The sequence below is a fragment of the Neolamprologus brichardi genome, chromosome 19 (genome assembly GCF_056152115.1).
Source record: "Neolamprologus brichardi isolate AB-2024 chromosome 19, ASM5615211v1, whole genome shotgun sequence".
NCBI classification, from domain to species: Eukaryota; Metazoa; Chordata; class Actinopteri; order Cichliformes; family Cichlidae; genus Neolamprologus; species Neolamprologus brichardi.
The window spans coordinates 10,390,083-10,409,204 of NC_142122.1; the positions used below are offsets into that span (position 1 = coordinate 10,390,083).

The 19,122-nt window shown below is 39.8% G+C and overlaps 2 protein-coding genes across 2 annotated transcripts; both read right to left on the reverse strand.

The window, feature by feature from the left end:
- Positions 1 to 16: 16 nt before the first annotated feature.
- On the reverse strand, positions 17 to 1,517 carry LOC148097182 (uncharacterized). Its single transcript, XM_087833241.1, has one exon. It carries the CDS (start codon positions 1,501 to 1,503, stop codon positions 436 to 438), a length of 1,068 nt encoding a protein of 355 aa, XP_087689367.1. The 5' UTR covers positions 1,504 to 1,517; the 3' UTR covers positions 17 to 435.
- A 7,019-nt stretch (positions 1,518 to 8,536) lies between these two features.
- On the reverse strand, positions 8,537 to 14,914 carry LOC148097183 (uncharacterized). Its single transcript, XM_087833285.1, has 2 exons — positions 13,385 to 14,914; positions 8,537 to 8,549 (listed from the first exon to the last, which is right to left on the reverse strand). Exons 1-2 carry the CDS (start codon positions 14,713 to 14,715, stop codon positions 8,537 to 8,539), a joined length of 1,344 nt encoding a protein of 447 aa, XP_087689411.1. The 5' UTR covers positions 14,716 to 14,914.
- Between the last annotated feature and the right edge of the window lie 4,208 nt (positions 14,915 to 19,122).

Below are 19,122 nucleotides of genomic sequence, written 5' to 3' on the forward strand. Positions count from 1 at the left end.
AACAAAAGTCAACATGTTTTTAATTTGGATTTTTTTTTTTATTTCATTGTAATGACAATTAACTACAAAGTCTCCTGGAGGTGTTTTGAAATTTAAGGTGGAGGGCCTGCAGGACCTCTATCTTAAAGTTCAAAACACCAATTTTTGAAAATTCCAGCAATCAAATGATCCCTTATGAGCAAGCACAAGGCGACAGTGGGGAGGAAAAACTGCCATAAAAAGCAGAAACCTCCAGCAGAACCAGGCTCATGTAGGGGCAGCCATCTGCTGCGGCCGGCTGGACTCGATGGAAAACAAAAAGGAGACACAATGAAAATATAATAGTTTTGTAGGAAAACTATAAAGGAATTTGATTTGACACAATGATTGACCGTTTTTGGATCATTTCTGCTTCGAGATTTTGCAAGAAGCAAGGCAGTGGAAAAGTCAAGGTCTTTAGTCATCGCTGCCCATAAAACAGCATCTGAAGGGTTTCATTAAAGCTTTCTTCAATGCTGAAAAGAACCTGGCAACTCTGGACTTTTGTCGATAACTTGTGGGCACACCCAAATGGATTTTCAAGAGCCTCAAAATAGCCTCGTCAAATGAACTATCACATGTCAAAGCAGCATCCATGATCTTTTCTGGGGAGCCAAACTCCCTGATGAGTCCTTTAACCAGTTTTTTGGTCAATCCTCTCATGTCATTTTCCAGACGTGTTGTAGACTCCGTGCTGCTGATTTGTAGTTGCACCAAGTTTTTGAGACGCTCAATGATCTCAGCTAGTGTTACGCCATCTGGAGGAGTGAGACGGCCTTTTCGCCTGCTTTTGGACTTCTCGAGAAGTCCAATTAAAACAAAGTAGACAAGGTTTTGGGATACTTCCTCCACTTGAGCAGATGACACTGACGCTTCTGAGAGCTTTTCCTCTACATTTTCTGAGGGTTTGTCCTCAGAAACTCTGTCCTCTGACTTTTCAGACAGTTTCTCATCTGTGGAGGGTTTCTCCACAGACTTCTCAGAGGGTATGTCCTCATGTTCTTTGGAGAATCTGTCCTCTGATTTGTCAGACAGTTCCTCCTCATCCTTTTTGGAGAATTTGGCTTCTGATTTTTCAGGCAGTTCTTCCTCCCTCCTCTCGAGAACAGGTGTTGAACTTAAACGAGAGGATGTTGAGCAGTTCTCTGGAGACTTGGCCTGTCTTTCTGGAGATGCTGGTCTAGAATGACAGGGTGTTCTAGATTCTCTGCCACTTTTTTGAGAAGAGTCTGACTCTGTATCTTTTGCCCGTGTCTGTGCTGTTGCAAGGAAGTTTTGGATATCTTTAATAGCATCGGACACTTTTTCGCCCTGAATAACTACATCAAATGCTTCATCATCAACCAAGAGCAGAATCTTTTGCAAAAACTTTGCAACTGCGTCTTCTATGATTACATAGAGGACTTCGGGAGAAGGGAAAACTCTTGATTCAGCTACTGTCTGTGGTGTCCTGGAGATAACAGAGTCTGATAGACTTCTACCCATACAAGTATTGGGAATTTGGTATTGTGGGATTATGATATTATTTTATGCCATGTTAGACCCATAATTAAAGATTGTGAATTATTATGTAGTTTCAGTTTGCATTATGCTCCTGAACTAGAAGAAGGTGATAATTATTACATTTGGTAAACTGATTTGCATTACATTAGACTGTTGATTTATTGTGAATGAATGATATTGTTTTATGATGCATTATACTGCTGAGTTATAAGAAATACTGTTCACAGAAAGTCATCGTCTCATTTGTCTGATTAGAAGAGAACAGAGCATACTGCCCCATTTCATCAGGAGCAGATAAACAGGGAGCCAAGGTCGTAGCTTAGGCGCTGTGTGAGAAAGAATGTTTAGGCTCTGATGATTAGGAGGGGGCCACTAGAGGCTATAAGAGTTTGATCAAGGCTCCACCATTTTGAGATCTGATGCTGTCTGTGTATGGTGTCCATCTCCCACGCGTGTGTTCATTAAATCATCGTTTGACTTGACCCGGCCGGACCAGTGTTGTTATTTTGGTTTTCCTCCTGTATCCATTCCCAATATTTGAATCCGTAACAGTTTTGGGGGCTCGTCCTGTGGTATTGGGATGGAAGTTTTGGAGGCTTGGACGGTCCGAGGTGGTCAGACGGGCAGACATTATCCGGCAATCGAACTGAGTGGACAGGCGCCTTTAAAAAAGAGGTAGGCACAGGCCTGTTGATTTGATCCGAAGTGTGCTGAATTGGACGATGAAATTAAATGTCTATTCAGTAAAAGTTGCCGGTGAGTGTCTGTTTTGATTTTGATGAAAAATCTCATGAGTTTTGAAACTTGAAATAAGCTTAAAGGTAAAAATACTGAGTTAGAGTCTCAGGTAAAGGTAAAAATACTGAGTTAGAGTCTCAGGTAAAGGTAAAAATACTGAGTTAGAGTCTCAGGTAAAGGTAAAAATACTGAGTTAGAGTCTCAGGTAAAGGTAAAAATACTGAGTTAGAGTCTCAGGTAAAGGTAATAATACTGAGTTAGAGTCTCAGGTAGATGGATAGGGAATTGGTCAGTTTGGGAGTTAGAGTCTCCATTGGTCTAAAGATTGCATCTGTGTTGGTCATGTTGCGAGTTAGAGTCTCCATTGTCCATAACGTTGCATCTGCCTCAGTCATACTCTTGTTTTTGGGTGTTGTCTGTTGTTTAAAAGTATTATAAATTTTGTTAGAACGGTGGTTAGAGTCCACTAAGAGGCGCATAGCCCGGAGGTTACGCTCCCTCCTGGCCGCGGACGCGCGACCTTGACCTGTCGGCGAACAGGGTTAGTTCAGTTGGCTTGACTGTGGGGTACAGGGCATCCTGGAACAAGCTAGGAGTTAGAGTCTCCTTATCTGCGCTTTTTTGGGCACTGTAAATTGACTTAGGGATTTTAGAGATGAGGCCAGATACAGTTAAAGTCTGATACTGGTTAATTGATTACAAAAAAGTTGGACTTTCTTCGGTTGGACCCGTTATCTTAAATTTGTCAAAATTGTGTAGGCGCTAAAACTTTCAGGCCTGAGAGTGATTGTAAATATAAGACGTCTTTGTAATATAATATAGAGTTGAGTGTGAAACGAGGCTGTGTGTGACGACAGCGCGCTGCAGCGCTGCAAGCTATTTTTAGATAGTGTGTGAACATGCAAATGAGGTGGCTGCTGTGAAGCCCACAGAGGACTTCCTGTTTAGCGTGTTATTGAGTTTTATAAGTATAATTTGCAAATAATGATACATGCCTGTAATTAAAACGCTGATTTTGCTGATTATAATATTATAAATAAAGTTTTGAATGACTACGGTGAAGGTTTAATGTTTGGCTGAGTTTTGATATGGGAGAGACGGCTTCGCAGCTGCTGGGGGTAAGTGACCGGAAACTTGCATGCCCATAAAAGGCAGCTGCCTGACTGTGTGAACTATGCACCAAGAGAGAGAGTAAAATCTAGGTGGATGAATTAAATGGATGTTGTAAGAAAAATAGTAAATGAATGTTTTAGTCTCTTAATACAGGTGGATTTCTCTCAACCAGGAGACCTGAGTACAGCAGCAAAAGGATAGATTAATAAAATTGGGACGACACACATGCCAAGCTCTGGCTCAAAATTTTACAGGTTGACCTATCACTTTGTCCCCACCCGAAAAAGAAGCTTAAAGGACATCATCTCCTCCAGTTATCGGTTACCATCACTGGAAATTTTCAGGCAAGTTTTTCACTGAATTGTTTTTGGCACCATGTGTCCCTGAATCTCACAAGCAAGCTCTAATTCCTGGCTGAAGACATGGAATGCTGTTATTTAAGGTGGGAAATCAAAATTTGGGAAACAAAATTAAAAACATACACAATTAGAGAAATGCTTTGTTTGAGAAAAAAGTTAAAATAACCCACCCACAAACGCACATACACGCAATGAAGAAACAGCTTACACTCATGAACACGTGAAGATTTTCCAGCAAGCTTAAAGCAGCAAAACTTAACATACACCTAATGTTAAATGATAAAGTTTATCCACTACTAACAATTAAACTCTCTGGGTTGCAGGACAACAACTTGACTTCAAAAAGACAGACACTGGTAAATCACAAACCAGTGATGAAACAACAAATTTAGTGGTTAAAAGAGTCAAATTGTGACATGTTTTCCTCTGATTGATTAATATAAGTGATTACTGAATGAAATAAAATTCCTTTTTTGAATTATTAAACATGATCTTAAGAATTTTAACGTGTACCTGTGTTGTCCTGTCAACTTGGTGGGTTATGAGTTGATTATATAGTGAGAAAAAACAAAAAAAAGGGGGGGAGAAGGCTGACACAGGGCCTGGCCCCTCTCTGAATAACACAGCCAAAACAACATTATTTTCAAACAACATCATTTTCCTGTTCGTCTGTTTTTGTTTTGTTTTTGTTTTTTCTCTTTATGCTTAATACAGGCTGCTTTGTCGGCCCGGAAAGCCGAGGCTGACCTGGACTCCTGCTCTCCCCTCTACCATCTTTGCTCTCCCCTCTACCATCTTTGATGTGACCCTGACCAAATGCTACAGCAGCTGGACCCACAACAACAGCCTGAGAATGTCAACAGTGCTGCAGGAAAGAGATCTCATGCAGCGGAGACGGAGAACGTTAAATCCAAGGCCCGTTTCACTACACGGGGGAGATTTCCAGACAGCTTCAGCTGACAGAGCGGTGACGAGACGCCTATTAAGCCCGGATGAAAAGTGAGGCCGAGCAAAAAATGCTGACCTTAACAACTCTGCATTAAAACTGTGCAGGACAGTGACGGACCAACACGGAGGATCGGGCAGCAAAAAGGGCGTGCCAGAGACACGAGGAGTAACTGAGGTCAGAAGGCACCTCAGATTGGACAAAAGCAGCAGAAGAACATAAGCTGAAGGCACAGGTGTCGGGGCTCAGCCAGGAGCTGACCTCTGAGAAGAGCCGAACAGCAGAGCTGCAGAAGGCCGTGGAGCAAAGCAAGGAAAACATCAAAAACTTCAATCTGACGTGTACGGAAAAGACTCTGAGGTTTCTGCCCTCAGTGAGAGCTCAAGACATCAGAGCAGAAACTGAGCATGGCTCAGGAGGAGCTGGCTGCTAATCGAACCCATCAGTCAGGCTTAGAGTCCCAGATACAGGACTTAAAATCAGGCCGGAGCTTGCTGGAGCAGGAGGTTGCCAAACCTGACGAGAAGCTCCAACACCAGGAGCAAACCCTGAAGGACCTACAGAAGCAAAAAGGGTCAAGTTAAGGAGGAGCTGGACAAGGAGAAGATGCAGGACACTGGAGAAAAGGACTGCCTCAATTGGGGCCAGAACCAGTATGGAGAGAACTTTGGGCAGCAGCACCAATGGACCCAAACGGACTGAAAAGGAGGAGAGCAGGACCCCAGAGCACGCTTCAGGCCATGGTTTACCCAGAACACCAGAACAGGAAAGTGATGAACACAAACACACACCTCTACATACACTGACTCAGAATCAAGAGAAACACACATATGAACACATATGCACTTGTTGATTGACTGAGAAATGACACACACACATGCACACAAATCAAAATGCTGATTCAATTCACTGAGAAGTGATCCACACACACACTCACATACACACATACACATACACATGTTTGTGCAATGAAGAGTGATACACACACGCTGCTGCAATGAAGAATGCTTTACTAACAAATGCTATGCTGATACGCAAAATGCTGCACACAAACGTCCAAATACAGAATTTGTTACAACAACAAGAAGCCATTGATTGTTTAATTGGTTAAATGCATTTCATGTCACCCAGAGGGCATTTGTGTAGATTTAGGGGACAGGGTCTGGAGCAGTTTGGTTATGAAAACAATGTCTGTGAGTGATGTCTGTTTATGGCTCAAGGCCTCAACTGAATTGTTTACTGTGCTTCACACAGCCTGATAAGGAGCAGTGGTACAGAGTGAAAATGATGAATTAACGGTGTGAGCCTTACTTCGGAGCACCACATTTTTGTGATTGAGATTTAATTGAAGGAGGAACACACTAAAAAAAATAATAATAAAAAAATAAAAAGAAGAAAAGGGGGCCAGCCCTTGGAATTACGTAAGCATCCTACATGTATTTAACACAATTGCCTCAGGCTTTAAAGATTTGTATAAAATTCAACAGGAAATCATAGCTTCCCTGTATTTCCTAAATTGTTGGCATGCTGGTGAGTGCTGTTGCTCCACAGTAAGAAGGTCCTGGGTGCAAGTCCACAGTCTGGCTAGTTTGCAGTAGTCTCTCTCTGGGTATTCTGGTTTCCTGCCACAGTGAAAAGTCATGAAGCTATTAGAGCTAGGTTAATTGATGATTCTAAATTATCCGTGAATGTAAGTGTAAATGGTTGTTTGTTTTTAGGTGATAGACTGGTGACCTGTTCGGGGTGCACCCTGCCTCGTAACCTATCACTTTAGAGTTATTTCCCAGCCCTCGTGCAATTAGGATAAAGATAGGAGGATGGTAGTTGTTGTAGACCCATTCAATTTTTATGGTAATCAGAATTTAGACTTTGTTGAACCGTAGGCAATATGAAGACAACATGTAGTATTTAAGGGACCAAGTAGAATTTGGATAAAAGTTAGTGAATAGTGTTGAAAAAATGACAGAATTGTGAAGGATTAAAATATTCCAGGAGCTTAACTTACTCCATCTGAACATGTCTTAATCATGTAATATGAACTCAAAATGCACAGGTTTACTGAATATGAAAAGGTTGTGTTGATTTAACTCAGTTGTTTAAGTTTCTACCAAAGCAAAACATTTGTGTGCAACTAGTGTCCACTATTGACTGAAATAAGTCCAACATGTTTTTGTCAGTGCAAAAAGAAGTTACGGTACCTGTATGCTTACACAATATTGTCCTGGGAGGGAGAAAAACTTTCTGGTGAAGTTTTGGTTGATTTTGGGTTTTGCTTAACACTAGGTTGATTTTATCAGTGAGGTTTGGATTGTTTTCTTTCTCTAAGAGAGAGAAAGATGGTTTTATGCTTGGACATGTTTCCAACGGGCCCCAGTATTTGTTATTATATGAGTATTTTATTGGTTACGTTTGTTTTTGCTTTTGTTACAGTGCACTGAAATAAGAACATCTGAGAGGAGTGATCCACCGGTGGTGATATTTTGGTATTTTGTGAGTTCCTGATTTAACAAATCAGCTCTTTAATCCAGGCCTGAGAGATTGAACTTTAAAGCGCTATAAAACATGATTACTAGAAACAGTTGCAAAGTATTTTTCTCCATAATTATAATGGGCTCTGGAGAAATTCACTTATATGGGACATTGATCACATGAGAAGTCCTGAGCCTAAAAGGATTGCAGCGAGTCAATCCAGTCCAAAAAAACAAGGAACTGTTTTCCTTTAAAATGATGACGTCATCTTGCTGGTGATGGAGCCTCGAATAGGTTGCGTGTGAGACTCCATTATCAGCAATATCTGGTATGAATGTGTGTGAATGTATGCATGTGACTGGACTGTGATGGACTGACGACTAAATGTTTAAACTGACTTGACACTGAGACAAAAACGGTACCGACTTTAGGATTAGTACATGTCTACAAACAATTCACCCAGCTTGTAAAAGAAGGGTGGATGTTTTGTCTCGCTTTGTTTTGTTTTAGCAGGAGTAGGAGGACAGAGACTAGGGGGGGAGGCTGTAGCTTCACATGAGTGTGAACTGCAGACTTAACCCTTTGGTTGCTAATTTTGAGCTACTGATGTTTCCATCAAGAAAATTGTGTTTTATTAGCTGTGTTTCGATTAATGCAGCACATTATATTGTTGGGAATGTTAAATGCTAAAGTGAAGAGAAGCTTTGATTTCACTCATGACTGAACATGTTATTATTAACCATAGCGGGCCACTGTAAAAAGTCAATCAATTTTGATAGAAAAAGCAAGAAAAAACTCTGTTGATACCTACACAGCAAATCCAGCATGTCCAAATTAACACTGTCAGATTTGATTTCAACATTTTTAAATTGTCTATATGGGTCCACACCAGAGAGTGTTAATTTGACTCTTTTTGGAGAGTTGGTACGTTAGCTCTGATTTAGTGTTAAACACCAAATCTCTCTGGAGTTGATAATTTGGCACTTGGTGTTAAGAGTTTATATATTAACTCTCAAAGAGTATTTTAGTTTGGCTACGTAAGAGTTATCTTCTAATTAATTCTAAAAAGCGGGAATTTTACTGTTCTGAACTTCTAGAAATTTCTTTTGGAAATAAACATTTACTAAAAAGACGCAATGGTTTTTGAAAAACATTTATTCTGAACTGTGCACCACAATTTCAAAACATTTTCTGAAAGATGTAACAGTGTACATGTTCTCACTTTCATTAGAATTTCGTTTATCAAAAGGTCTGACATAGGTGAGCTGGTAAATGCAAATAACAGCATTCTCATCACTTATTTCAATAAATACAAAATACAATATGTATGTCCTTAATTCATCACTTTGTGGAACTTCAACGCACTTCTGCTCTCCCCCATATTCGATCTTCAAAAGGATATCCTATGTGGAGATTGAATAAAAATTAGTTGACACTAATTAATGGCACAAATCAATTGCAGCACAGTTAAAAAAAAAAAAAAAAAAAAAAAAAAAAAAGGAATCCTTTTTGAGCCATTACTTGTGTAAAGTATTTTCCCAAAAGACAAGGACACAGACAACAGGTAATACTGAACTAAATGTAAAACCTCAACCTTTTTCATTTTTACCTAAAACCGTGTGCACAAAACTCTGGAGGGATCTAAGTGCTAACGTAGAACTCAGTCGGGACTTGGGACATCTGCTACTGCTGTTTGCTCGGTTTTTTTTTATGGGAGATCGTTTTCAGGCTTCAAGTAGCACCATTATATCAACATTTCACATTCTAGACATTGTTTTAAGTGTATTTGACCAAGAAATTTGACTGAAAATTCACATGCAAGCTTTTTTTCAAGGCTGTGGTATTTGCCCGCAAACAATACCTTTCAGCTAGCTAAAACAGAATATTATGCTATCAGCGAGCAACATGGCTAATGCCTTTCACACAGCTTTGTCTCAACTCCAAAGAGCCACAGAAGTAAAAGCTAATAACAATAATTGAAACAATCTTTGAAAACATGACTTACCAAGCATGGCAAACAACTCAAATATGTAGAGCAAAATGTTTTGAAACGGCTTCACTTCAGCTTCGATTGGAGCCGTGCTGGGGGCGGAGTCTGTGAATTTACTCTATTGGTGTCATAGCCCCTGTAGGAGTTCAGAGTTAAGAGGTCAAGCGTTAATGTTTCCATTGTAACACCTCCAGATTTGAAATAGAAACACTCATTTTTAACACTCGATTTTAACTACTATCATTTTACACCTCAGAGTTACATTAAAAGAATGTGACTCTACTTAGAGTAAAATTAACTCTAAGACTACTAACACCAAAACATTTAACACTTTTGAATTTGCTGTGTATGAATAACAGGGGAATGATAGACTTGTCACATTCAAAATAGAGATATGTAATGACAAACCTTGGTCCACGTCATTTAGGTTCTCCATTGAAATAGTCAATAATTTAGAAAAGTAAGATAGAACCGACAGGGGCATGTGGTGCTGCACAAGAACAAGAGCAAAATAAAGAAAAATTATTGTGTTTAGCTTTGATAAATTAAAATTAAAATGTACCATTACACTCAGAGGATCAATATGAAATTCAATATATGCTAAGTTTGTATGAAGTACATGACTGATAACTGTTCTGTCCTGAGCTTTTGTTTTTACAGCACCCACTTGACCACACCAACAGTTTCTCGCCACCAAAAGCGGGAACTTGCAAAGAATAGGGAGGAATATCATCAGAAGTGGGAAAGGTAAGCCCCGATGGGGGTGATAATGTAACACACCCAAAGAAAGATTTTAGGTCTGACCAACCGTCTCAGTCGTGGGCAAAACGATGACAGTCAATAAAATTCTAAAAGATAATTTAGTGACAAAAAATATCAAGAGATAAAAGATAAAACAGTCCAGTGTCCCATTCATGAATCAAATAAAAACACACAGTCCCAAGGCCAGAGCCAGCTATGCCACACGGCCAGTTGCACTCCACATGTTGCCTTTAACAGGGGTAGAAGTTGTCCTTGGAGACCCACCAACCTGCAAGCATATAGCCAGTGATCACTCAAACCTGTGCAACTATGCTGCCTTTAGGCTGTGGCATATAATAGGCCCTGGCCTGCACAGAGAGACAAAATGACGCCTTCAGTATAAAATTCATAGCGCAAAACCCATCCATCCCAAACATATCAGATTATCACATTACATACATGCACAGAGAGACAAAATGACACAGCAGTGTTTGTAGTGTGGGCTATAAGTAGACCAGTGTATCAGTGCAATCAAGTACACCTGCCTCTAATTAGTCCAACCCCATTCCAGCCATTGGCTAACCAAAAATGTGACACACGCACAAAAAACCACTCCCAACCCAGTGCAACTTCACACAATAATATGGAGCTGAATTAACACAGGCACACTAGTCTACCATGTTACAATAACACCATTAATTTCACGTATGGTCAAATTCTTAAAACTTGACCCCAAACATGAAAATTCTTCAAACATTTAGAGACAGAGTGGAGTTTTAGATAAACATAATGCAACAAATCACATAAGGATGGAGCGTTGGAATTAATAAGATGGGGAAATAACACGCAGGAAAAATGTTGATCATGTTGAATATGTTTATTCCAGTGTGCAGGGATTGGCTAATCTGACCAGGAAATGTTATAAATGGATTGTCGGAACAATCAGCGTTAAAATCACCTTTGACAGTCCAGACTAAGATGGCGTTGGACATCTTCAGGGCGGAAAAGGGTTGGTGTGACCAAAGTGTGGTTTGGCTTGTTGTATGTATATTTGATAATGATATAGCTCTGGATGGACCAGTTACCAGGGCATGGAAGGAGGACAGACTCATTAAATGAGGAGAAGGAATTTTCTGGGATTGGAGATCCTGTGGGTGAGTGGTTGACTAAAAGCATGCATAAAATAAAAGCTATTTTTTTGTTATTGATTGGTAATAGATTGATAATTGGCCACATTCACAGTTGTATTGACTTGTAGTGGATGTAGTCTACTTCATGTTTAAGCACTCTAATTAACAGATTGAAAATAGTGACATTAAAGGAAGAACATGCAGCGCCACCCTGTCAAATGCCAGTGCCGGTGGGGCTCAGTGATGAATCAGGTGAGCTTCATGGCTGAATCAAAACATAGAGGCCCCTGCTGTGGTCAGTAAGGGATAAAAAGGGTGTGTTTTACTGTTATTTTAGCATCAGCATTATTGCTGCATCAGAATCATATAACAAGCATTGCATTGAACATTTATTGAAGCTATTGACATATTAACATTTGTATTACAGTGATTGTTATAACCCCATGTTAATCTTCTATCTATAGGTGTCAAAAGTAGTCAACAAGTTCATGTTGAAGTGAAGTTCATAATAATACAGGTTTTGTTTGTAGACGATTGTGAAGACGCAGGCTCTGGGCGGAGCCAGGAGTTGAACAGATCTAACATGACAATTAAATTGATTTCATTCCCTAACACAGAATAACAAGATTGGACCAACGACACTGGATAGGAGAAAGTCTGATACTTTCTAAGATATGAGCTCACTAACCTTGTTTTTTAATTTTCTAGCTTAATTGAATGGACACATGTTAGAATTAGAAATGGCTAATTTGTTTTTTATGTCTTTTATTAGAATGAGTGGTTTTAATCATTTTTATATATATCTTGCAAATGTGCTTATAATGAGTTGGCACTCGGTCTTTTGAAGGTCATAAGCTTCGTTCGGCGATAGTCCGGACTGATAAAGTGTAAGAAATGCCTTGAGTGCAGCGGGTTACATGCAAACACGCTTACACACACATACACTAAATTACGATAAGTCCTTGAGACATTCTGAATATTTTAAACAAATTCTGAATCACCAAAAGATCAGTAGACAGCAACATTAGATTGTTAGAGCTAGGAAGAGAGGTGTTTTGGTTTTCTGTCTCTTACAGAGAAAGGAACAGACACCAGACGAGGTCACAGATATACGAGGATCCTTGGCAGCAGAGACAGTTACGGTGACTGCGGAAACATCAACTGGGTTCAAGTGTCATGGCATTTTGGGCTCCAGTTAGTCACCTAAAAAGGATGGATCAAATAAACACAGCGATAACCACGAAGGGGTTGACGGAAATCCAGGAACACCACACCAACGACGTTCGAGAGGCTGTTGGTCATAAGGAGAACACCTTTCTGTTCCTTTTCCTGGGGAACACAGCTGTGATCCCAGAATACACAGATCATTGTTTGAAATCGGGGCAGAATAATCCCCTGATCTGTGCAACGACTGAAGGGTTGTCTAACCCCTGAGGTTGAAGGAAACAAGAGCAGAGGAGACCCGACTGGAAGACACTGGTGCCTACAGCAATAAAATAAAGGTTAAAAGCTCCTCGGACAGAGGTTCTAGTCCGAGTACGTTTGGAGGGTATAAGGTAGCACCGAAATAAAGCTGTGGGAGAACTGGGGAGTGATGGGAGTATCATCTGTACCTACTGTTGTTGTTGTAATAAAAGTTTTTCTTGCATCTGAACTGCGTAAACACAGAGGTCATCTCACATATGGTTCACCCAACAGGGGGACAAAAGGCCTCAGGAGTAAGGAGAAATGAACCCGGCAACACTGGATTGCAGGGTGTAAGTGAGCTCTTTATGTCTAAAGAGCTCAACAGGGGGAATTGTGGGATTATGATATTATTTTATGCCATGTTAGACCCATAATTAAAGATTGTGAATTATTATGTAGTTTCAGTTTGCATTATGCTCCTGAACTAGAAGAAGGTGATAATTATTACATTTGGTAAACTGATTTGCATTACATTAGACTGTTGATTTATTGTGAATGAATGATATTGTTTTATGATGCATTATACTGCTGAGTTATAAGAAATACTGTTCACAGAAAGTCATCGTCTCATTTGTCTGATTAGAAGAGAACAGAGCATACTGCCCCATTTCATCAGGAGCAGATAAACAGGGAGCCAAGGTCGTAGCTTAGGCGCTGTGTGAGAAAGAATGTTTAGGCTCTGATGATTAGGAGGGGGCCACTAGAGGCTATAAGAGTTTGATCAAGGCTCCACCATTTTGAGATCTGATGCTGTCTGTGTATGGTGTCCATCTCCCACGCGTGTGTTCATTAAATCATCGTTTGACTTGACCCGGCCGGACCAGTGTTGTTATTTTGGTTTTCCTCTTGTATCCATTCCCAATATTTGAATCCGTAACAGTATATACGACTTGTCATTAAATGGTTGTACATTTTCTCTGTTAAGTCCCTTGAGAAATTTTTGGTGTTCTCGCTTATTCTAATGTTCTCAAGGGTTTTTTGGATAATATAATGGTCTTCCTGTTTTTTGAACTTGTTGTATATGTCAATAATTTCAGATCTGATGACATTAAAGTTAGCTGGAGTGGAACATTTTACCATGGTTTCCAGAGTAAATGAACTTCTTGAAGGAGAACCCATTCCCTCAGTTTCAGGGGAGTGGCTTAGGTTTAACAGACTAATCAAATATTTTTTGCTCTCCTCCACTGTATTTTTCAGCCCTTCTTTCATCTTTTCATAATGTTTTTGTGCGAACTTGAAAAAATGGTGTTTGCGGGATTTTTCTGGTGCGCAAGGAGCATGTGAGTTGAAAAACTCTCTCACTTTATCGAAGATGGCTCCCATAAATCCAGATTTGGGTGAGATACATTTCTCACTGTGGGAAGAAGAATCAGTGTCAGAAGAAGGAAGATTGTCAAATATAATATTGACAATGTCAGCTGCAAATTTTTCTACTGTGGCATCAGGTTCCAAACGTTTTGCCTGCCTTTCAGCTTCTGCACATTCCCCACTTTCTGAACATTCTTTCTTTTCTGAAAGTGTCTGAGCAGCTGGCTCAGTTTCTATATCTTCCTCGTCATCTGATGATTCATCATCTCCAGAATATGATTCTTGACTATATCGGGTCAGAATATCACTAACCTCCCTCATGGCCAATTCGCGTGAGATGCCGGACACACTGCTGTCTCTGCTGGATTCAGATTGACTTGAATCGCTTACCGTTATAAAGCGTGAGCTTCGCCGTTTTATTGCGTATAATTCCAAGCATGAGAGAGCAAGATAAACCATGACATGGAGTCTTCCAATATTCGAAATGATTCCGCTGATGTAAACAGCAGGGTTTAGCGGTAAATTGCGGTGCCTTGCCACGGTGGCAATCGACTTTACCTTATCTGAAATCGCCCTCTCAATCATCTTTGTCAGATGTGTAGCACTCACACAGTCCTGCTCAGGGATGTTGAGCGCTTTAGCAAAAGTGATAGAGATGGAGTCACCAAGATATGGATTTTTTTCTAAATCCGTAGATGCACCACGCTGAATGGCGGGAAGCCCAAGTGTCAAGATTTTGACTGTGGCGATCTGTATGATTTCAGAAATCATATCCGACAAAACTGCTTGAACACCAGAATTCAAAAGTCCATTTTCTATTAATAACCACTGTTCGTCAGAGAGCTTGTTGAAGGCATTATTGATAATCGGGAACAGCTCATCTGGTGATAGGACCAGAGGAATTTGAAAATTATAATCCGGTGTTGGAGACATTGTTGTTCCACAAGGATTCCCTCTGTTAAAATCTTCCTGAAATGCTAAACTTTCTGATTTGAAAGAGTAAGGAACGTTTCACGTGTATAAACTGCCAGGCGAACTCTGGAAGCCGTAACTTTTTGACTTAGCTTGGGTCCTATTTAAGGACTTTATCCCGGATCAAAGGCAGATCAAAGACTTCTTCTGTGACGGCACTTGTTCGAACGCACGAATATTCACGCATGCGCAAAGGCACCCGAGTTCCAGACACGTCAAAAAGGGAGCGCATGGCGTCACGAAACGTTCCACAACCAAGAGGTCATAATCTCTGCAGATCATCGCGCAAATAAATCTACAACTGACAATGAAGTACATTTTCTGAGAATGAGAAACTATGGTGCAGTGAACTCTCGAGTGCAGCCGCGGTCAAGCCAGCCGCACTTTGAATTTTGTTGATCTTTTTTTTTCCTTAATACGGTACGCGAGTTACTCTGAAACTACGGAGGCCCGCAGGGGACATGGGAGAAAAAAAATTAAGACGAACTTTTGCGAGATCCCGAGTTTGTTTTGCAAGATCTCGCAAAAATTTTGCGATTTCTCGATTTTTTTTTTCTCCCATGTCCCCTGCGGGGCTCCGTATGAAACACAGCAGAGTTCGTCTTTTTTTTATCCTGCAAGTTTTTTCCTTATTTACTCCGGAGTGCAGCAGATGTTTTGCTGTTTTAACAAACACAATAGACTATAACCCTTACTTTAAATATTATATATATTTAAAAAAAACTATGTTAAAAATTCTTTAAGAGGTGACACAAATTTCACATTTTTGTAACGTGGCAATATGCTGAGTGGCAGCTTTTTCCTTCATCACTTCCACAGTTTTTCTTAATAAGTTAGGACTGTAACAACTTCCAGAATAACCACTGCCAATTTTATCTATAAAAAAAGTAATGTCACATAAATCAATCTTTATTTGTATTTATTGACAACATCAAGTAATAAAACACAGCTTTAGTGGTTTGCTGTGGAAATTAAAACATTTTTGTCACTGTATAAAGAAAACCAAACAAAATGCAGTCCTTTGCTCAAATTACTGCAGCAGTTCAGTACCGCAGCTGTACATGTGTTGAGTTTGTCGAGTATACCTTTGTGCTTGTCCTTTTCTTTCCATCAAGTTTGCCAATACGAACACACACACACTTGATTTAAGATGGTGTGTGCTCAGTCTTCTAGCAGTATGTCCAGTTCTTCTAAAGGCAGTTGCACACTCACTTCTTTCTCTGTCAACAGGTCTACAAACCCCTCAGCTGATCGGGGAACAGCTGAATTGTATGTACCAGTATACATACATACTGATTTAGTTTGCAGAAGAGGTAACTACAGCAGGGTGATAAGTGTAATTGGTTAATTTGGTAAATATGTGCTGAGCAAGGCAGGATATTGATCAAGTGGCACCATCTTTATTTTTTATTTATTTTATTTAACCAGGAAGATTCCAATGAGATTAAAAACCTCTTTTTCTTAAGGGAGACATTTAATGAAATCATCTAACAAATAGTGTTGCCTACTGTGTGATTATTTGTTCTAATGTACCATCAAAGAAGTGTGTTTCAGTAAAAGTTTAAACCCTGTCTCATCCATAGTCTGTTCATCTTTTATATACAGGTTATCTTTTTACTGAATTGTAACCAAAAAAAGATAAGGAGCAGTGGCTATCAGCTACTGATTCTTGATATGCTCCTGTTTTCTCTTCATCTCTCTCAGTTGTCCGTCCCTGACAACTGTCCTTTCACAGGTTTCTTCCTCTCAACAGTCGCCAAGTGCTACTCACTAGGGATCCTCTCTAACACTGTTGAGATTTATACATATATACATTCAATGGTTGCACCCTTAACGGTTACTGGTATATGTAACATGACCACTTCTGTTTTCTTAAAAGTAAAATCATAGTCCTCAAAACACTAATGTTAAGGTTTCAAAGCCATTTCCTCTTTTTTACAAATCTGAGCACCCCTGTATAAAGTCGGTTGGTTGGTAAAACGAGCTGTTGTTCGTTATTAATTAGCTCAGTTTCTCTCCTATAACCGCACCTGACGAGTCTGCAGGGACTCGAGTTTTGGGAAATATGACTTTCACAGTATGTGTGTGCCTCACCAGGGGACCAGGGGATATTCTGTAAGGCCTTATAGAAGATTACTGTGGCTTTATCCACTTTTCCTTCAGACACCTATAAATTCAAACTTACACACTTTACATATACAATGTAATCACTGTGATATTTGTGTATCACAGCCACAGAAGCTGTTCTACACTTCTGTCTCCATGTTCAATATTTGTAAACTGCGGACATTTTAGTCGTTATTCCTGAAATGCACATATTAATATTCTCCTTCTTCTTTTTTAATGATACTGACGCTTTCAGAGGCATCATTTTTTCTTATTTAAGCAAGATCAGTTCTCTACTTTCTTCCTAACAGGTTTAGTGCTCCAGGGCAGCAAACAGCATCAATGTGAGTTTGTATGACCGGTCTCAACTATAAGGTGGATGTACATCCTCCAAAGTAAAGGGCAACGAGCCCCGGTTTCTGTTGCTATGGCATTTTCAAAAAGTCCACAGACGCAGTTGCTGAGGCCATTCTCCGGCCGGACAGATAAGGGATCATCATGGAAACGTGATCTATAAATACTGCAGACATGTACAGTAAGTGCTAAGTATCGTTTGATAATGTGCAACTCTGTTTCTATGAAAGCTGTGTTAAGTAAAACTAAAAGCAAGACTGAAAATCACTTAAATCTGCATTTAAACAACATTAAACACTGGGACTTTTTGAGATGCTCATCTTTCATCATGCTACTAAATCTTATTTGTGTTGTGATGTTCCATCAGATGTATTTATTTAATGCTTTTGAGCATTAAACAACTTTTCTAGTTTTTGTTGTCCCTCACTGGACTTTTCTGAAATGTAGTTTTTTGTAAATACTTTCGAAATCATCACCTTCTGTTTTTATTTGCAGTTTTTTGGGGAAACAAGGATGTAAATTATGTGAATTTTGATGTGATCCTGCTATCTGATGCTTGTGATTATCGTCTGTTACCTTACCTCTGAGCTGCATCTACCAGCTGCTTCCTTTGCTGTTCAGCAACTATGGCAAAGAGGCGCGGCACCAATTGCTGCAGTCTCTGGTTACAGAGTGAAAAAAAATGGCGAGCCCAGCGAGCAGTATGGCAACGGTACTCCACCTGAAGCACACATCACATGGAGGTCAGTCAGACCAAAATAAACAAATAAGGTTAGGGCTCAAAAAGCTTTGAGAAACACATCTAGAGAAGAATGGGGGAAAATAGCTTTTATTAGCCTGGCCTGTACATAAATGCTTCAAAGAAGGGCGCTGGTGGTCCAGACTAAGAGGGCCGATGTCAGCGTTTGTCTCACTGTCACCAGAGGAAACACAGCATTGCTGTTGCAGTACTAACACCTCACATTGTGCCAATGAGACAGGAGAGATTGTTAATAAAAAAGTGGGCATGTTTCTTGAATTTTTACCTCTTAAACTGTATTTACTTGCGAATCTGAATTAGAGAGACTTTATTAATCCCAGAGGAAAACTGAGTTAACTACAGCATATTCAGGTCCAATAAAACCTAATGTTTGTTTTTTACATTTCTCTGTCAGGCTAAAACCCATGTGTTTGACATCGAGCAGAACCTGCAGGTATAAGGTGCTGGGTCTTCCTCTGTCAATTGAGGGGCATGTCCATTACCTCATACAAGAAGCCATGGATGATAAACTACTGTGTCAGGTGTATTTAGGATGGGGTCCTTACTTGTAGAAAGAAAAGGCACTCAATTCAGAAGATTATAATGCAATCCAAGCCCTTTTGAATGGAGCCTTTTTCTGTTTCGAGTTATCTAGAAAAACATTGAAAAACGCAGCACTGTTGTACATCCCCTTGTAATAAAGCTATTTAGTTGGTAAACGTGCCGTAGTGTGTCTTCTAATCTCTTAACCCTCCTTAAACTCACAGAGCTAGACAGGCTTGTCAGCTGATTGTTTTAATCCCGTCTCCCGCTGCTTCTTCACTTCTGATTACAGCCAACTGGTTCAACTTTTTACATAAAAAGAGATCACCACTTAGAAATGTCTGCTTAAAAGGCTGGGTGAAGGCGTGAGTATAGCAGTAGTTTCCCTTTAAGCTAGCAATATTTATCTTATCTAGTAATGAGTTCAGGCAGTCAGAAAATCACTGTATTTGTAATTATGACTTTTCTTCTTTTTGTTAATGCTTGGCTGTTGTTTCAGCTGGCTTTGGGATAGAAACCTTTAATCTATTTTTAGATCAGGATGAGCTTGGTTGTATTTATTTATTTACATATTTATAGTGGGAAAGCAAGATAAATACATAAGAATATGCTTTTATTTTGAATGA

Excerpts from the sequence above, each read along its gene's own strand:
- LOC148097182 (XM_087833241.1), bottom strand. The coding sequence starts at position 1,503 with ATGGGTAGAAGTCTATCAGACTCTGTTATCTCCAGGACACCACAGACA.
- LOC148097183 (XM_087833285.1), bottom strand. The coding sequence starts at position 14,715 with ATGTCTCCAACACCGGATTATAATTTTCAAATTCCTCTGGTCCTATCA.